General features: G+C 45.0%; 1 protein-coding gene across 7 annotated transcripts in view; it reads right to left on the minus strand.

Annotated features, from left to right (window-relative positions):
* The window catches only part of Grb10 (growth factor receptor bound protein 10), a 112,768-nt gene that overhangs the window by 35,217 nt on the left and 61,908 nt on the right, over window positions 1-15,643 (minus strand). For 5 of the 7 annotated variants that reach the window (XM_026784966.1, XM_026784964.1, XM_026784968.1 and 2 more), the window contains 3 exons: window positions 12,428-12,668; window positions 8,713-8,796; window positions 7,558-7,714 (listed from right to left, as the gene is read on the minus strand). In XM_026784966.1, the coding sequence (XP_026640767.1) occupies window positions 7,558-7,714; window positions 8,713-8,796; window positions 12,428-12,668 (482 nt within the window). The remainder of the gene's footprint in view (window positions 1-7,557; window positions 7,715-8,712; window positions 8,797-12,427; window positions 12,669-15,643) is intronic. The other 2 variants (XM_013350755.2, XM_026784965.1) reach the window with 2 other exon arrangements.

A 15,643-nucleotide genomic window follows, 5' to 3' on the forward strand; every position in this document is an offset into this window, starting at 1 on the left:
CTCTTGTAGACCAGGCTGGCCTCGAACTCACAGAGATCCGCCTGCCTCTGCCTCCCGAGTGCTGGGATTAAAGGCGTGAGCCACCACTGCCCGGCTAGCAATGCAGTTTTGTATGCAGATTAATACTCCCCACAAGAGCAAAAAGGGTAAGATTTAATGTAATGGTGGTAAACACCTCATGGTCTGTTTCATGGAAGGGTCTTGGTAATGGTGGTGAACACTTCCTCATGGAAGTATCTCAGCTAAGACAAAAAGCTATGAGACTTTTTCACTTTGCAATTTCATGAGATATCTTTGTTCTAAACTAGGAGGAACCACCAGAGGTGTGGACTGTGGGAAGATACCCATCTCTCAGTTTCTCATAGGCCAAGTGTGGCCTACCTGAAATGTTCGTGACTTTGAGTTACTTCAGTCAGGGGAGTATATACACAATGAGGTTACCTGGGGAGAAAACCCAAATCTAAATGTAAAATTTATGTTTCATGAGTGGACTAATCTTTAGGCTGAAAGTTATATAATAAAACAATAATTTTAATGTTAATAGTTTAAATATGTAGCCTAGGTTGAATCTTCCATTTTTGCCATCATGTCAGAATTTGGAGCATTTCAGATTTCACTTTTGGATGAGAGATGCTTAGCCTGCATTTCTGAAGAGCAGACATTCACAGGCTGTGGACATAACGGGGAACTCTTGTAGGGGGAACTGTGGATTCTAATACAAACACAAGGAAGATGACAAACCAAGCCATCATGGAAGGTATGCTAGCTTGTTTTCTGATGTTGCAATGACACACTGACCAAAAGCAACTTGGTAGGAAAAGGGCTATTTGACTTCTAGCTTCCAGATCTCAGCCTATCGTTGTGGGAGGGAAATGGCTAGTTCACTTGGCTAGCTTTCCTTATACAGCTCTTTTGCCTAGGGACAGAGCTGCCCAGCCATGGGCTGGGCCCTTCTCCATCAATCATCAGTCAGGACAATCTCTCACAGACATGGCCACGGGCCAATCTGATCTGGGCAATCTCTGAACTGAACCTCCCTTCAGAGGACTCTGGGCTGTGTCAAGCTGACAGCTGGAGCTAACTAGGACAGAAGCTAATCAGGTAAGAGGTTCACTAGCTGGCCACTTTCCCATTTTCTAATGAAATTTAAAGTCGAAACATCAAGTAAGAATTTGCAAATCAATTTTCCCAGGAAAATGCTTTCTGGTTCCCAGCAGACCAAGAGGCTCTTTTTGGAATCACCAATGCCCGGGACCCTTGCTGGGCCCTGATTCTGCAGAAGGATCTTATCGTGCTGGTCCATATGTAGGCAAAGCACAGACTCACTCCCGCGGCTAGAGTACGGTGGTTCTTTCCACAAAAAGATAAAAGTTAAAGGCTCATGTTTGCAGTACTCTTTCAAGATAAGAGAGATCTGAGGCTGTAGTAATCAGTCCGGCTTCTCAAATTTATAGAATTTATGTAAGATATTTATAGTGCAGAGAAACACTAGGCTGGGATTTCACATGAGATTCCTGGGATGATTTCCTGTCTCATTTTTAGCCAAGCACATGGTTTGCTCCAGGTCACGACTCCCTGCTGTGATTGCATCATTTGTTCAGAGGCGAACAGAGACATGAAGGTACCATCACGTCGTCCAGGCAGTAGGGATTATTCTCTGGCTCCAGGGGCCATAATGCTCAGCGTTCTGAGGACTTAGCAACACCACCAATCAACTGTGACAGTCATGGCAGCCCTCATGATTTTATCTTGGGCAGTTCAGCCCCATATCCAGAATAGGCTCAGTGGGAACGGTTTCTATGTAAGCACTTTTAAAATATAGAATATTTAATAAATATTTAAAAGATATGAAGTGTTTTTCTCTTTTTTAAACTTCAAAAGGCTCTAGATTAACATGAGTTTTCCTTACTAACTTTTTTGGGTCCTCTAAAACCAAGCAGGAAATGTGAACTCCCAAGAATGTGGAAGAAAATACAAGATTTCCCTAACTATGGAGTTATGTGTTTTCCAACCCAGAGCCCTGCACTAGACAAATGCTGTACCACAAAGCTAAATCCTCAGCCTCAGATGGTGTTCTTTGCCTGGTTGCCTTTGGTAAATTCATAGATGCTCCTAGTAAAATCCTAGCTATATCAACATTCAGTTTGCTCAGAGGTGTTTTTGCCACGTGGGACTTGTTGTGGCATCTTGTTTGCACAAAGGCTTACAAGTGTGTGGCCTTAGATATGAATTCTGTTCTTTTGACACTTTAGTTACTAACTGTGCAAGGCCTCCTTGCCCTTTAAGGACCTCATCTGACATTTGAGCATGCCTCTGGTGGTCTATTCTATTCCACAGGGGATGAGGATGAAGCAAACACCCATAGTGGCAGCTGTGGCATTAGGTATTTATTAAATATAGAAGCAGCTGTCCTGTGCCTACACTTTCCTATGTGCTGAATTAATTTCACAAGTGGTCTGAGAAGCTAGGATCAAAGATGTTGGCCCTCTCCGACAGACAGGAAACTGAGGCCTTCGGAGGTGCTGTTGCTCAGAAGCGACCACTAGTCCTGTCCTAATGCATGAGGTGAGGGCTCACCCTCCACACACTAGGCTGGCGGGCCACCAGGCAGGGCCTCCCTGGAGAGCTGTGAGTGAGCAGCAGGTCAGAGGAAAAAGGGATGGGTGTGCCCAACAAAGGATTTTATTTTTAAATGGGATAAGCTGATGATGTATGTCTTATGCTAGGCTGTCGTGAGATGCTTGGCATTGTTTCTGTCTCACTGGGGATGGGCATCACTGTCTCTGCTCCAAACCTGCTATAGCCCAGGACTTTTTTTTTTTTTTTTTTTTTTTTTCGAGACAGGGTTTCTCTGTGGCTTTGGAGCCTGTCTTGGAACTAGCTCTGTAGACCAGATTGGTCTCGAACTCACAGAGATCCGCCTGCCTCTGCCTCCCGAGTGCTGGGATTAAAGGCGTGGCTAGCCCAGGACTTCTTTAAGCAGCCACAATCTGCCTCATGCAGGGGTCCCAGAACTAAAGCTAAACCTCAGTGAGGTCTAGGTCCTGCTACTTCTGATCCCAGAAGGTACCAGAAAAAGACGACACAACGAACCACGGAGACACTAAGAGCAGGAGGACTAGGGAATGTGTGGTTGAGGCTCTTGGGGAATGATGATAGACTACCCTTCACATGGTGGTCAGGGTTAGATTTGCCCACTACACTAAGCCGGACACAGTGAATGGCAGCTAAAGCCTCAGAAGACCCCACTTTGGTCATTAGTAAATGCAGAAGTGGAATCCTATGTAAGGCTATTAATTTAGTTCCAGAAAATTAATTTTTAAACTTAAGCAAAGAAAAAAGAACTGATTGGAGTTGAGACAATATTTATGCCCCATTAATGATGGGGCACAATATGAGACTAATTGTGTTTAAACAGCAAATGGAAAAATATGCTCTAACGAGTCATTATGTGGTCACAGGAAACTCCACTGGCTGAAAGGAAGAGAAACCGGCCATTGCTGAGCTTGTTAGGAACTCAGAAAAGGTCCTGGCTACAGCACTACCTAGCACAAATCAGATGAGCTCTGAATTCCTTTGATCCCCCATCTATCTCAGCAGACTTGAATAGTACAAGCCAGTCACAACTCTGTTCATCAGGAGACCTCAGATAGTCAGTCCCTCAGTTTCCCCTTTTACCACTACACGTGTCCAAGCACCTGGCTCACCGACTGTAGTAGAAAGGTTGCTGCTGAATGACAGTTCCAACTTTGGTCACACTAGCACCAGCTGAAGAGACAGTGTGCAAGTTCCACAACACAGAACAAGGCCAGGGCAGCTTCGGCTTTCTGCCCCAGATATTCTATCCCATGAAAGTTAAGTGTCCTCATGAAGGAAGCCAGCCAGGTTTGGCTTTCTGCAGCTAAATATATCTTGACAGTGGCTGAGACAGCTTGGAAATCCATAAATCCAGCAGCCATGTTACGACCACTGTCATCTGCAACTGTGGCAGCCTTCAGTGATATGGGCCTCTTATGCCCCTCCAAACAAGGGTCTGTCACCAGGCTGCTGAGTCCATAGCACCCTAGACAAGCTGTACCCAGGACAGTGGGTGTCTGGAGATGGTAATAAGCTGGGTTTAGACCACCCTACACTACCATCACAGTCCCCGTGCAGGATGGGGAGCAGAGCCTGGGAGCACGGAAGCTGTCAAGCCCTAACTGGTGAAGGGACAAAGTACCATAGTGGGTTTGGGTTTCAACATGGTAATCTCCAATTGTAAGCATTCACTCTTGGTCATTTTCAGTGTCCCCAAATCAAAGGATCAGAGGTACTTATGGGAAGCACTGTCATATCTGCCATCCATGAAGATGACCTAGGTGAACTGAAGACTCCTGTGGCATAGCATCTGCCAAAACTTCAGCCATAGTACAGCCACTATCCTAGTGGCTGATGTGCCCTCTGGGATCCCCCAAAATAATGCAGAGTGGTCTTTGGTGTTTAGTATGTGGCCATTGTGACGGACTCAAGGAGTTGTCCCAATGAGGGGGTCCACTCACACCCTCATCTTCTAAGGAACAGGCACTTAGGGAGTCTGCTGTCTTTGATAAGCAACCAGTCTACCCCTAGCAGTGTTGGGGTCTAAACATCTATGACTAGCCACTCTTGCCACACTAAGCAGCCACTGAAAAACCCCTTGGGCAGGAAAGTCAAAGGAAGTGGAGGAAAGCCACTCCCTCACCTACACAGGACTTAAGCATGCTTTGCTCTAAAGGCAAGAATGATTTTCATTTCCCGACTGTTATTTAACAGCTCTACCTTTTTTTTCTGAGCATCCCTGCGGCTCTGTACTTTTTCAAGAGCTCTACATTGCCTTCTTTTCCTACCATTTTTCCAGAAAATGAGGCAACTTTTCCCAGGCAGCATAAACTGAAAATACTGTCTATTTTATGATGCTTTAGAATGCCTGGTTGGGCTCTGCTCCCAACACTATGTCCTTTGACTGCATAAGAAATGGCAAATAAATAAGCATTAAGAAGTGGGACCCAAATGGAACTCAAGCAATACTATCACCCCCAGAACTTGCAGCTATCAGCAGACTCAGGACTCATGGTCCAGCAGGTACCCACTGGTAGCCTGGTACTCACTCCCAGAAGGCACCGCAGAACTTTCATGAGGCTCAAGTTCACAAAGATGATTAACAGCCCTTCTCCCAGGTGAAAACAGCATCCCAACCCCACAGTCATACACACAGCCCTGGTTAAACTTGGTGGGTCACAAAACAAGACAGAGACATGACAAAGAGATCTGCAGGAAGAGGAGGGGGTGCAGTGGATGGTAGAGGGAGGAGGATGAGAGTCATCAGGATGCATTATATACATGCATGAAAAATTTAAGGAACAAATCCAGTTAATAAGACAAGCCCCAGTTATGGGGGGGGGGAAGCATGGCACTTTCTTCAGTGGTGTAGCCACTAATAAGTTGTCCATGAGCAGTAAATAACCTTGACCCTTAATGATACTCAATGGGTCAGAATAAAAAGAAGATTGGTGAGCTAGCTCTGCAGGTAAAGGCGCCTGTGATCCAGTCTGAGGAACTGAGTTTGATCCACAGAATCCACCTGAGAGAAGAGAACTGAGTCCTTCACGTTGCCCTTGGATGTCCACACTCACTGTATGTAGTACATATGAGCCCCCACTAACTAAATAAATTTAATAAAAAAAATTAACAACCAAGTCATGAAAGTAGGATGGGGCTTTTGGGGAAGATTAAAGAAGGTAATGAGGGATAATGATCAAAATACACAATTTACTTACACGAGGTTATCAAAGAATAAATGCAAAATGAAAACAGCCACGAAGAACAACGGCCTTCCACAAGTGAGAAACACCCTCCCTGCTCCCACTGGTCCCAGTCGGCTTGAGGAATCTGACGACAAACACGCCAGTGCACTGTTCTCATGAGGAGCCAGTTCTGATCCCAAGAAAAACACAAGCAGGCAAAATTCCCGGGTTTCCTTATTCTTACAAATTTGGACAATCGGTGGGGAGGAGGCTCATTTTCTTGCCAGCCAAGGCGAGGGCCAGACAGTACTTTTGTGGTCTACTTCAGGACAGGAAACTTGTAAACAACCTCGGGGACAAACCATACACGCTCATCAGGATCCTTACTCAAGGCAGAAGGTCACCAGGGAGGTAGACAGCCCAGATGCACTTCAGCATGTGACCATGTGAGGAAGCCAGGACAGTGCTGGCTCCCAGACAAGGAACACTGACCTCACCTTCTAAGTCTGACAGTGCTGTAATGTGGGCGACTTGAGAGGCGCTCAGGGGGAGCAGTGTTCTAAAGCCAGCGGATATTAGAACAGAGCCTGGTGCTGTGTGCCATCAGACTACAGAGACCGGGGCTCGCTGGCTCCCTGTGCCAGGGAACAGTGGAGGTGGGCAAGCAGGAAAGCACAGAACCCTTTAAAACTGCGGTTTGTTTGAAAGAAGCCTGTGATGACTCTGGGCCTGGAAGGCAGGTCAGACACAAGTCTATGCTGATACCGGCCTCAGTTTCCCCCAAGGTAGGAGACAGTGACACTTGAACTGAATTCCCAGGGCCGACCTGAGTAGTAAGTGAGCACGGCAGCAGCACAAGTGCAGCTCAGAACAGAAAGTTGCTGTCTCTGTTATAGTCACTCCCTTCCCATACTGCGGGAGGATGTGGTATCCTGCAGAGCCCCAGGCCATCTTGTCCCCAGCCCACTGCTCAGGGAGTCTGAGCCGCCAAGATTCCCTTTGTCAGTGTCTCTGATAAGCTGAGTGGCTGTCACTGGGCAGTTTCTCACACGGGGGCAATAACTGGATCTCTACTTCACAGTACCACTTCAAAAGAGAAACTTAAGTTTTAAAAGGGCAGTAATTATCTCCTGGGTCAAGTGGCCATTCTTTGGCTGTGAGCAGACCACATTCAAAGTTCAGATCTCAAGATGGAAACTCTGACTATATTCCTGTACCAAAGAGGAGGTTCACAGGAAGGCCCGGCCATGCCATAGCAGAAGGGCTGGATGACCAGGATGACCTGGTTGCATGATTTCTTTTAAAGAGCTAAACTCTTCTGCAAGCATCAAGTCACTAATTAATAAACAAATTAATAAACAATTAATAAACAAAACAAAACACACAGTTAGGTATCTCTGAAACACAGTGATGCATTCCTCAGCTTGGTAAGAGGCTAAAGACACTTGGATACCAAGTTTGGTCCTCCAGGACCCACATAGTGGAAGGAGAGAACCGACCCCTGAGAACTGTCCTCTGACTCCACACATGGTGGAAGGAGAGAACCGACCCCTGAGAACTGTCCTCTGACTCCACACATGCCCCAAGGCACACATGCTGCCTCTCAGAAATTAATAAGTGAAATTATACAAATCTGTGCCCTATGTACAAATCACTCCTACCTTAGTGAGTTGAATTTTGACCAATCAATTAAGAGAGACAAAAGCTCAGTATTAACCCAAAGGAGCAATCTCAGAACTTTCCACCTTTCTCTGCAAAGAAATGCACCACTGTGTTGCAGCTAAGGCCCACTTACCTGCTTGGTAGGGGGCTGGCTTGGAGGAGGAGGTAAGGAGCTCGGAGGAGCAGCAGCCGGAGGAGGGCTCCCAGCCCCCCCACAGAGCTCCGGGAATGGGTTAGGGATAGCTGGAAGAGATGAAGTTCTGAATTGTTGGTCTTCCTCCTGAAGACGCCTGCAAGGAAGGAGGCAAACACGGGTTAACATGTGCCATCCCAATGCATCTTAGCACAGCTGCTGCTGCATCTATGCCCCAGAGAAAGGAAATGTAGATTTCTGTAGATGTTCGCTCGTATACTCATGTTCATGACAGCATTATTCACAATGGACAAAACTGGGAAGTAACCCACCTGTCCAGCCATGAATGACTAGAATAGCAAAATGTGGTGCATCCTTCTGGTGAAGTATGTAGCCTTAAAAAGAGAATTATCCAAAAAATAAAGGCAAGATATTCTGACATACACTATAAATTGAGTGAACTTTAAGAAAATTATGCTGAGAAATAATACAGGAACAAAAGGACAGATACTGAAAAATCCCACTTGTGGAGGGCATTCAAGTTAGTAGAATTCAGAAAACGGAGTGGTAGTTTCCAGGGGCAGAGGAGAGAGAGGGAGCTGCAGAGGAGAGAGGGGAGCTGCTAGTTAGTGAGTACAGTTTCTGTTCTGTAACATGAAAATATTGCAGAGAATGGCCATCAATTCTGAGTGTTCAGATACTTTATTTTATTTATTCATTTAACTTTTTTTAAAAGACAGGGTTTCTCATGTAGCCTTGGCTATCCTGGAACTCTCTTTGTAGACCAGGCTGGCCTCGAACTCACAGAGATCTGCCTGTTTCTGTCTCCTGAGTGCTAGAATTAAAGGCATGTGCCACTGCCGTCAGCAACACTTTAAAAGTGTCTGCTACACTACCTATATTTTGCTGTTCGGTTCATGATGCTCTGTTGGTCATTTGTTCAACATGTACCCCATATGTAAAAAGGTTTTGTGAGTAAGGCAGCTTCATGAGAACAGGACTTGGCAGTCTTTGAAATAAACACATATCTAATCCTAGAGGAGGCTTCACGTTTCCTCATCTGAGCTGTGGAAATGATCAAGCTGTGCAGAAAGGTGGTTAGTACTAAACTGGAAATCAACGTTTCACGGAGCTATCTTCTCGGAGTGTCCTTACCGATTCAACATTTCCTCTGTACTCCTTGGCACTTCTCCAGGGTCACCTCTCCTTCCTTTCCTCCTTTGAAAAATCCAAAGCTCACTTGACACACCATAAGGAAATGGAGGATGAAGTGGGTATAATCATGAAAATAGCACAGAAACGAAGTTCAAAGTCAAAGCTAGAATGATGCAAAATGCCCAGTGCTTTTCTTTGTAGAGTCTTGCTAGTGACTTCCTGACCACATTTCCTAGGGTTTCTTGGAGAAACACTTCATTCCACCCACCCACTCACTCACATATCCATCTATCTATCCACTCACTCTCCCACCCCCCCACCCCTCCTCTCATCCACCCCCCCTCCCATCTTCCCATCCACCCACTCTCCCACCCACCCACATGCAAGGGGACATGATCAGTATGTAGAGCCTTTTTTTCAGGAGAGGCAGAATCTGGTCCACTCATGGTGTGCTAGGCAGGCCTGGTCCTCCTCTTATTTAAGCACGCCTTTTGTATATTATCTTCAAATAATTTTTGAATATTTTTTATAAGCTGATAAGATCTTTGGTCCATGAGCCTTTTTGAGAGAACCGCTACTTGAAAATTCACTGTGTGACCATTGGCCTTACCAACCAATGTCTAACTTCAAAGGAAGATCTATCTAGCCATTTTGTGTGGACTGGGAAATGACGCGCTTTTAAGAGGCCAGATCTCCTGAGGCAGGAAGGACATCTGTGTTGTGAAGCATGGGAAAGTCGTTCCTATACCAGCTTGATGACGTGGCAGAAGGCTTATTTTTACTGCTAACAAATCCTCTCTTCCCGTAACAGCTGCAGCCTCAGCATCTTTGATCTACAGAACCAGACAGGGCTGTTTCTGATGGCCCAGCAGCTCACAAAAGTCTCCTTCTTTATTAGGGTGTTTTGAAAACTTATAATTAAAATTTTTAACTTCATTAATTTTTTTAAAATGCTATAATATTTCACAGATACTGCCCAGAAGCAAAATTAAGAAGCATTATGCAAAGATGAAAGCAGTATCTGTCACAGAGGGCCACATGAAAAGAGTATGCGCTTGAGGCTACACACAAAAGTGTCTGAGGAGAGCAACTGAGATTCAGGGATGTCAAGATGGCTACAAAAGTGCCAGGACCTGGGAGGTGGAGGTGGGCGTGCTTCTAAAACCTTGCCTGGATCATGCGCCCGAGAAGTCTCACTCCCTTGCCTGAGCCTTCTCCTGCTCCATCAATTAGCCTGTGGCAACCACTGAGAACCCATCCCATAGTGTGCACTCAGCACCCATCATGACATTCTAGGGTAGCGGTTTTCAACCTGTGGGTCATGTCAGACATCCTGCATATCAGATATTTACATTATGATTCATAAAAGTAGCAAAATTACAGTTATGAAGTAGCAACAGAACTGGGGTCACCACAACATGAGGAACTGTATTAAAGGATCGCAGTGTCAGGAAGGCTGAGTACCACTGCTCGAGGGAAGGCTTTCTTATGTAGGCTGGAGAGCAAACCCTCCCTTCCCTGCCTATCTCTGCTGTGAGCCTGGGCTTTGAGAATGACCCAAAAGGACAAACTCAGAGGACTTAGGTGAGAATGACTCCGGTTGATAAGAGAGAAACTTTACGGAGCCCAGTGCTCATTGCTCAACAGATGTGTCACTTTACAGAGCATGGTCAATCCTGTTCTCACCATTTAAAACAAGTCTCACTTGACGGCAAGAGAAAAGGTCTCACATGCATCCAAGAGAGGAGCAAGCAGCAGGCAAGGAGGTGCCTGTCACTTTAAAATAGTCACTGCTGCTGTCTTACTGCTCAGAGGCACCACTGACATCACAGAAGATGGCAAGTTTAGCTAGAACCTGAAGCTGAAATGTTGCAGGCAACAAATGAATTCTCATCAGAAGCCAGGTTCTCTGGCATTACCCTCCTCCTGACCCACCCTTGGGCCCTTCCTCCTCTGGGTTGTAAGAAGGCTCCTTTATGCTGGGGCACTCTCAAGGCTGCCAGTAGACCCTTGAACCTAGGAAAAACTCACAAAGAAATGAAACAGAAGTGGGTGAGAAGGTCAGTTCACCCATGAATATATATATAACAAAATGCAGAAATTCTGAGAGGCAGCTGATTAGGAGCCCAGCACTGCTCACCACCTCCTAGAACAGAGGACCCACTTAGGGGGAGATGGTTACTGAGGCTGACGAAAACGTAAACTGTCAGACCAGAAAACTCTTTTAGAAGTTTCTGGAAGCAAGGGGGAGTAGAACATTCCAGAATAGGCAGTGTTGAGGAAGTACAGCCACTAGAACTCCATCTGGACAAAGGCTGGGCAGTAATCCCAGCACAGTCCACTGCACACACATCTGTGAATTCCCAGAGAGGCAGGAGAGGCTTGTACTAAGAGCTCATCATCCCTGCTTGGTCATGCACGCCTGAAACTCATGGAGTCCTGAGACTGGGCCAGGCAAAGACAGTGAACCTCAGGAGTTATCTTCCTCAACCTTGGGGTTTCATAAACCAGAAGTGGCTACAGGACTCTCTGAACACTCTAATTTCCCTCCTGGTTTTTGGTTGATATAAACCCAGCCGCTCTACCACTCTTCCCTGTTCTCTTGGTCCATACAAAAAGTCACACACTTAATGAACAGGACCACTTCTTGTTCGGCAGTACCCGCAACTAACTGCATCCTTCTTCATATTGGGACCCCCATCACCTACAGGCCTGCGGGCTCTTCTGACAGCTTTCCCGCCAGTGCAATCTCTGCCGCCATGTTGACCTCTGCCTCCTGCCCCACTGTGCTCAAAGCCAGAACTGTATTGCCCAAACCAAAATGTATCCTCTCTTGTATGTTCTAAACCTTCCTCTGTCCAGTTGCTGGGAGAGGTACAGAAGCCTTTTAGAGTCCGCTCTTTGCTTCCACTTTCCTTCTCATTAGCTTGAACTCAGCTCGGAGACCTGCCACCTCCCAGGAAGTTAGTTCCCTCAAGGTCCCAGGGCTCTCTTCTTGCCAGCACAGATATGCTTTCCTGTTAGATCCCCCAGGGATAAGGCCAGAACAGAACCATGACTGAGGTTTGGAATCGTCCATTTTTGACTAGGCCCTGGAGGACACTGCAGCTGGTCTACAGATTGAAGAACAGGAACTTGGTCATGGTGTCTGCTATGAAGCAGGAGCTCGGGAAAATGTACAGCTGCTAAGCGAGGCAGCCAGTTCACTCCAAATGCTGCAGTGTTGCATAGCATACCCAGGGCCACTAAGAGCTGCACTTTTAGTTCCTTGAGGCTAGCTGGCATAGGCATAATTTGAAATTTTTGATGATATACCCACAGGCTGTCAAAAGTAGCCTGACATATCACAACATCTGTTCTACTTGCTTCCTTCTCTCTTATCACATTGTGTCACCTCACTACCACAAAGGTAGGACCAACTCATGTGACTTTTTCCATTATTGTTATAATTGTTAGGTTTTACCATTAACTATTGCTGTATATCTTACTGTGTCGAATTTATAAGGCAGAATTCACCATTGGTCTGCAGGTGTAGGAAAACTACAGTAAAGAGAGGACTCAGGACCATGCTTTGGCTCAAGGGTTATGGCTCAGTTTCCTCAAATTATTGGGAGACAACCGTATTTCCTCCTGGGAGAAACCCATTTAACTTGATTTTAAAACCATTCCCCATCACCGTTTCGGGCTCAGAGAGTAGTATCTGTGCAGACAGTACCTTCTCTGGGCCCACCTGATAGGAAGAATATGCACAGGTTGGGAACGCTGCACTTTCTGCCTCGGGGACGCCTGCGGCTGCAGGCTCCGAGAGCTCGAGGCTGCTGGTTGGTTGCTGGCATGCTGGCCATTCTGAAGAAGGGGCACAGTGTCAGTGTCGGATTGCATGTTGCAAGCTGAGTTAAGGCTTTCCAAGGACGAGTTAATATCGTTCATTAGCAGTTGAAGCCCAAAACCATGCTCTGCATAAAAAAAAAAAAACAAAAAAACAAGAGAAGAAAGAAATGTTAATGAGGGTATAGAGTTCTACCAGGATGCTCATCTTTGGCTGACCAGGCCCTGTAATATTTAAAAAATACTATGAAATCATACTATTACTTATTAATTAATACAATAAATATAAATCCATGTATATACAGATACAGTTTAAAATGACCTTATCCCACTTGGACCGACAATGCTCCTTGCAAAAGCTAGAGAATATTTAACAAAAACCCTAGCACCGGGCAGGAGAAACCTGCTTTAAGTTGTTGGTCAGGGGAGTTCAAGACACCCTCAAAACAATATAGGCTATTGCAGTTGCTCTTGGTGGCACTTTAGAGGTTGAAGGTAAGTTCCTATGCTAAAGAGATCATTCAGTTTAGACACAAGACCTGGAGTATCCAAGCTGGATCGCACTTGAAAGTCTGCTCCCTGAGGATTAGCTTTCATCATACCAAAGTGTCAGAAAAGCTATCAAAGAAGACAGTGACCAACAGTCCTACCCAGAAGTAGCACCCATTAATGTAACAACAATGTCCGGCATTGGTGTGGGAGAGTGGTCTGTATTCTGTTAATTATATTTTAAATAAACGCTGATTGGCCAGTGGCCAGGCAGGAAGTAGAGGCGGGACAACCAGACAGGAAGTAGAGGTGGGTCAATGAGAACAGGAGAATTCTGGGAAGGAGGAAGCCCATTCCTCAGCAGTTGTGACACATCCACAGAAGAAGCAAGATGTGACTGCCTCACCGAAAAAGGTACTGAGCCATATGGCTAGCATAGACAAGAATAATGGGCTAATATAAGTTATAAGAGTTAATAAGAAGCCTGAGCTAATGAGCCAATCAGTTTATAACTAATGTAGATCTCTGTGTGATTTCTTTGGGACTTAATGATTATGGGAACTGGGTAGGGCAGAAAACCACAGATAACACATGATAAGATATAACAGTGCAATAGTGGTACCCATATCTTGGTGGCAACCAACAGTATCTCTAACTTTACTTAAGGCCTGCTCAACAGGATGAAATCATGCCTAGTACTAGAAATGTACCCAATTTCTCAGGACTAGTGACATCATGGATCTTAGAGGAAAATATTTTATCATCACTTTATCAAATCAGCACACTTTCTTATTACATCCTACTAACCCTTATATCCATAGATAATTGTAGCTCTCACCTCTTTGTAACAGATGGAGACTATTACAGAAAGCCTGTCTAGTCAAAATATAGAGAACAACTGATCATGGGGCACTCAGTCCCTATGAATACATGTACAATATAACTCTTGTACTTAAGGGAACATGGAGGAAGAAGGGGAGAAAAGACGGTAAGAGTCAGAATATCAGGAAGTCTGCTATGAAACAGTGTTTCCTAAAGTTGTCAACTGCGGCTACAAGTCACAGACTGTAAGATGTTCACTCTAACAGGTCAGGACTCCTAAGCATTGCAAAAAAAAAACAAAACAAAACAAAAAAAAAAAACAAAACAAAAAAAAAAAACAAAAACCAAGAAAAGGCATTTGTGAATTTGCTTATCATTCTCAGCTTTCTCCTACAACTTTCTATTCAAAGCCTCTTCAAGTCTAACACAGAGTTAACAATATATCCATCCCCTAGGGGACTGTGAGGGTGAAATGAAGTATAATTTGTTTTATAATAGTCTGATACGGAATAAGTAGTTCAATTTTATTTATTTATTTTTAATCATAAAAACAACACAAAGCAGGCAACTGGTCTACCAACTGAGGAAGCGGGTTTGAGAAACAAAGTCACTTGCTTTTTTTCCTGGATCACATAAGTAGCAGAGAACATCTTGGATTTGAAAATAAATTTAGATGTTTGACTAGGACTATGAGCAATAAATGGGCTCAAAGATCTTTCTAGAATATCAGGTCCTCTCTAGCCCCTCCACTCCCCACACTCATGTGGCAGGTTGGGCAAGTTATGTGGAAGATACGTGCAGCAGGATTTTGTTCCTCAGCACTATAATGTCTTAGGTGGCCTTTCTTGGGTGCCTTTTGTTTTTCAAGACAAAGGATGTGACCACAAAAGATAGTAAAGGCCACCAGAAGATATCTGGTATGATATAGGGAATGGGAAGAAACTGTGCATTGTAAGAATTAGTATCTTTTGGGGAGGTGAGGAGACAGGGCACAATTGTGGGAATATCTGGGCAGAAGCGGAAGAACTTTGGATCCCCCTGGCTTGTAGCTGCAGGAGAGACCCTAATGGGAACTGCATAGTGGAAAGGACACATTGGCAGTTTATGTTCCAAGGTCAAAAGGAGATACAAGACAGCAGGCTTCTGAAAATAATGGTGATGAGCCTTTGTTGTCTGACTTGGTGTAGTCACTACAGGAATAAGAACAGAGGCAATGTGCAAGAGATGCTGTCAAGGAGGGAACTTGGCTATGGCCCCAAGAAAGAAGTATTGAGGTAGACACAAGGACTCAGACTGTCAGTGAAATCTAGGAACTATATACAGGGAGAAGGGAAAGAGGATGTTGATATAGTATAGGTTTTGGATGGTTAGTTATGAACCCTATTGCCAGATAGCAAATGGACAGAAGGGCTGAATTGGTAATAATCCCTGTAAAACTAAGACATCACAAAGGGGATTGCTGAGAGCCATAAGACAGCACTTGCTCAGCTAGGATTTGACTGGCTAATAAAAATTCAAGACTCTAGTTGACTGGCTAACAAAAATTCAAGACTCTAGTTGACTGGCTAACAAAAACTGAAGACTCTAGTGGGGCAGTTAGGGGTTATACCTGCAGGTCCCTTTGTACTCTGAAAGGATATGCCTCTTAAGAAAACCCTCGCCTAAATTCCATTAGAGTAGCATTTGGTCAAGACACCAAAGGAGGGGACCTGAGGACGCTAAGGGGACGACTTCAGTGGGAAGAGACGTTACCATAGGGTTCACAAGCCTGAGACTCCAGGAGAGCTCTAGA

The sequence above is a fragment of the Microtus ochrogaster genome, linkage group LG1, assembly GCF_000317375.1.
Source record: "Microtus ochrogaster isolate Prairie Vole_2 linkage group LG1, MicOch1.0, whole genome shotgun sequence".
Taxonomy (NCBI): Eukaryota; Metazoa; Chordata; class Mammalia; order Rodentia; family Cricetidae; genus Microtus; species Microtus ochrogaster.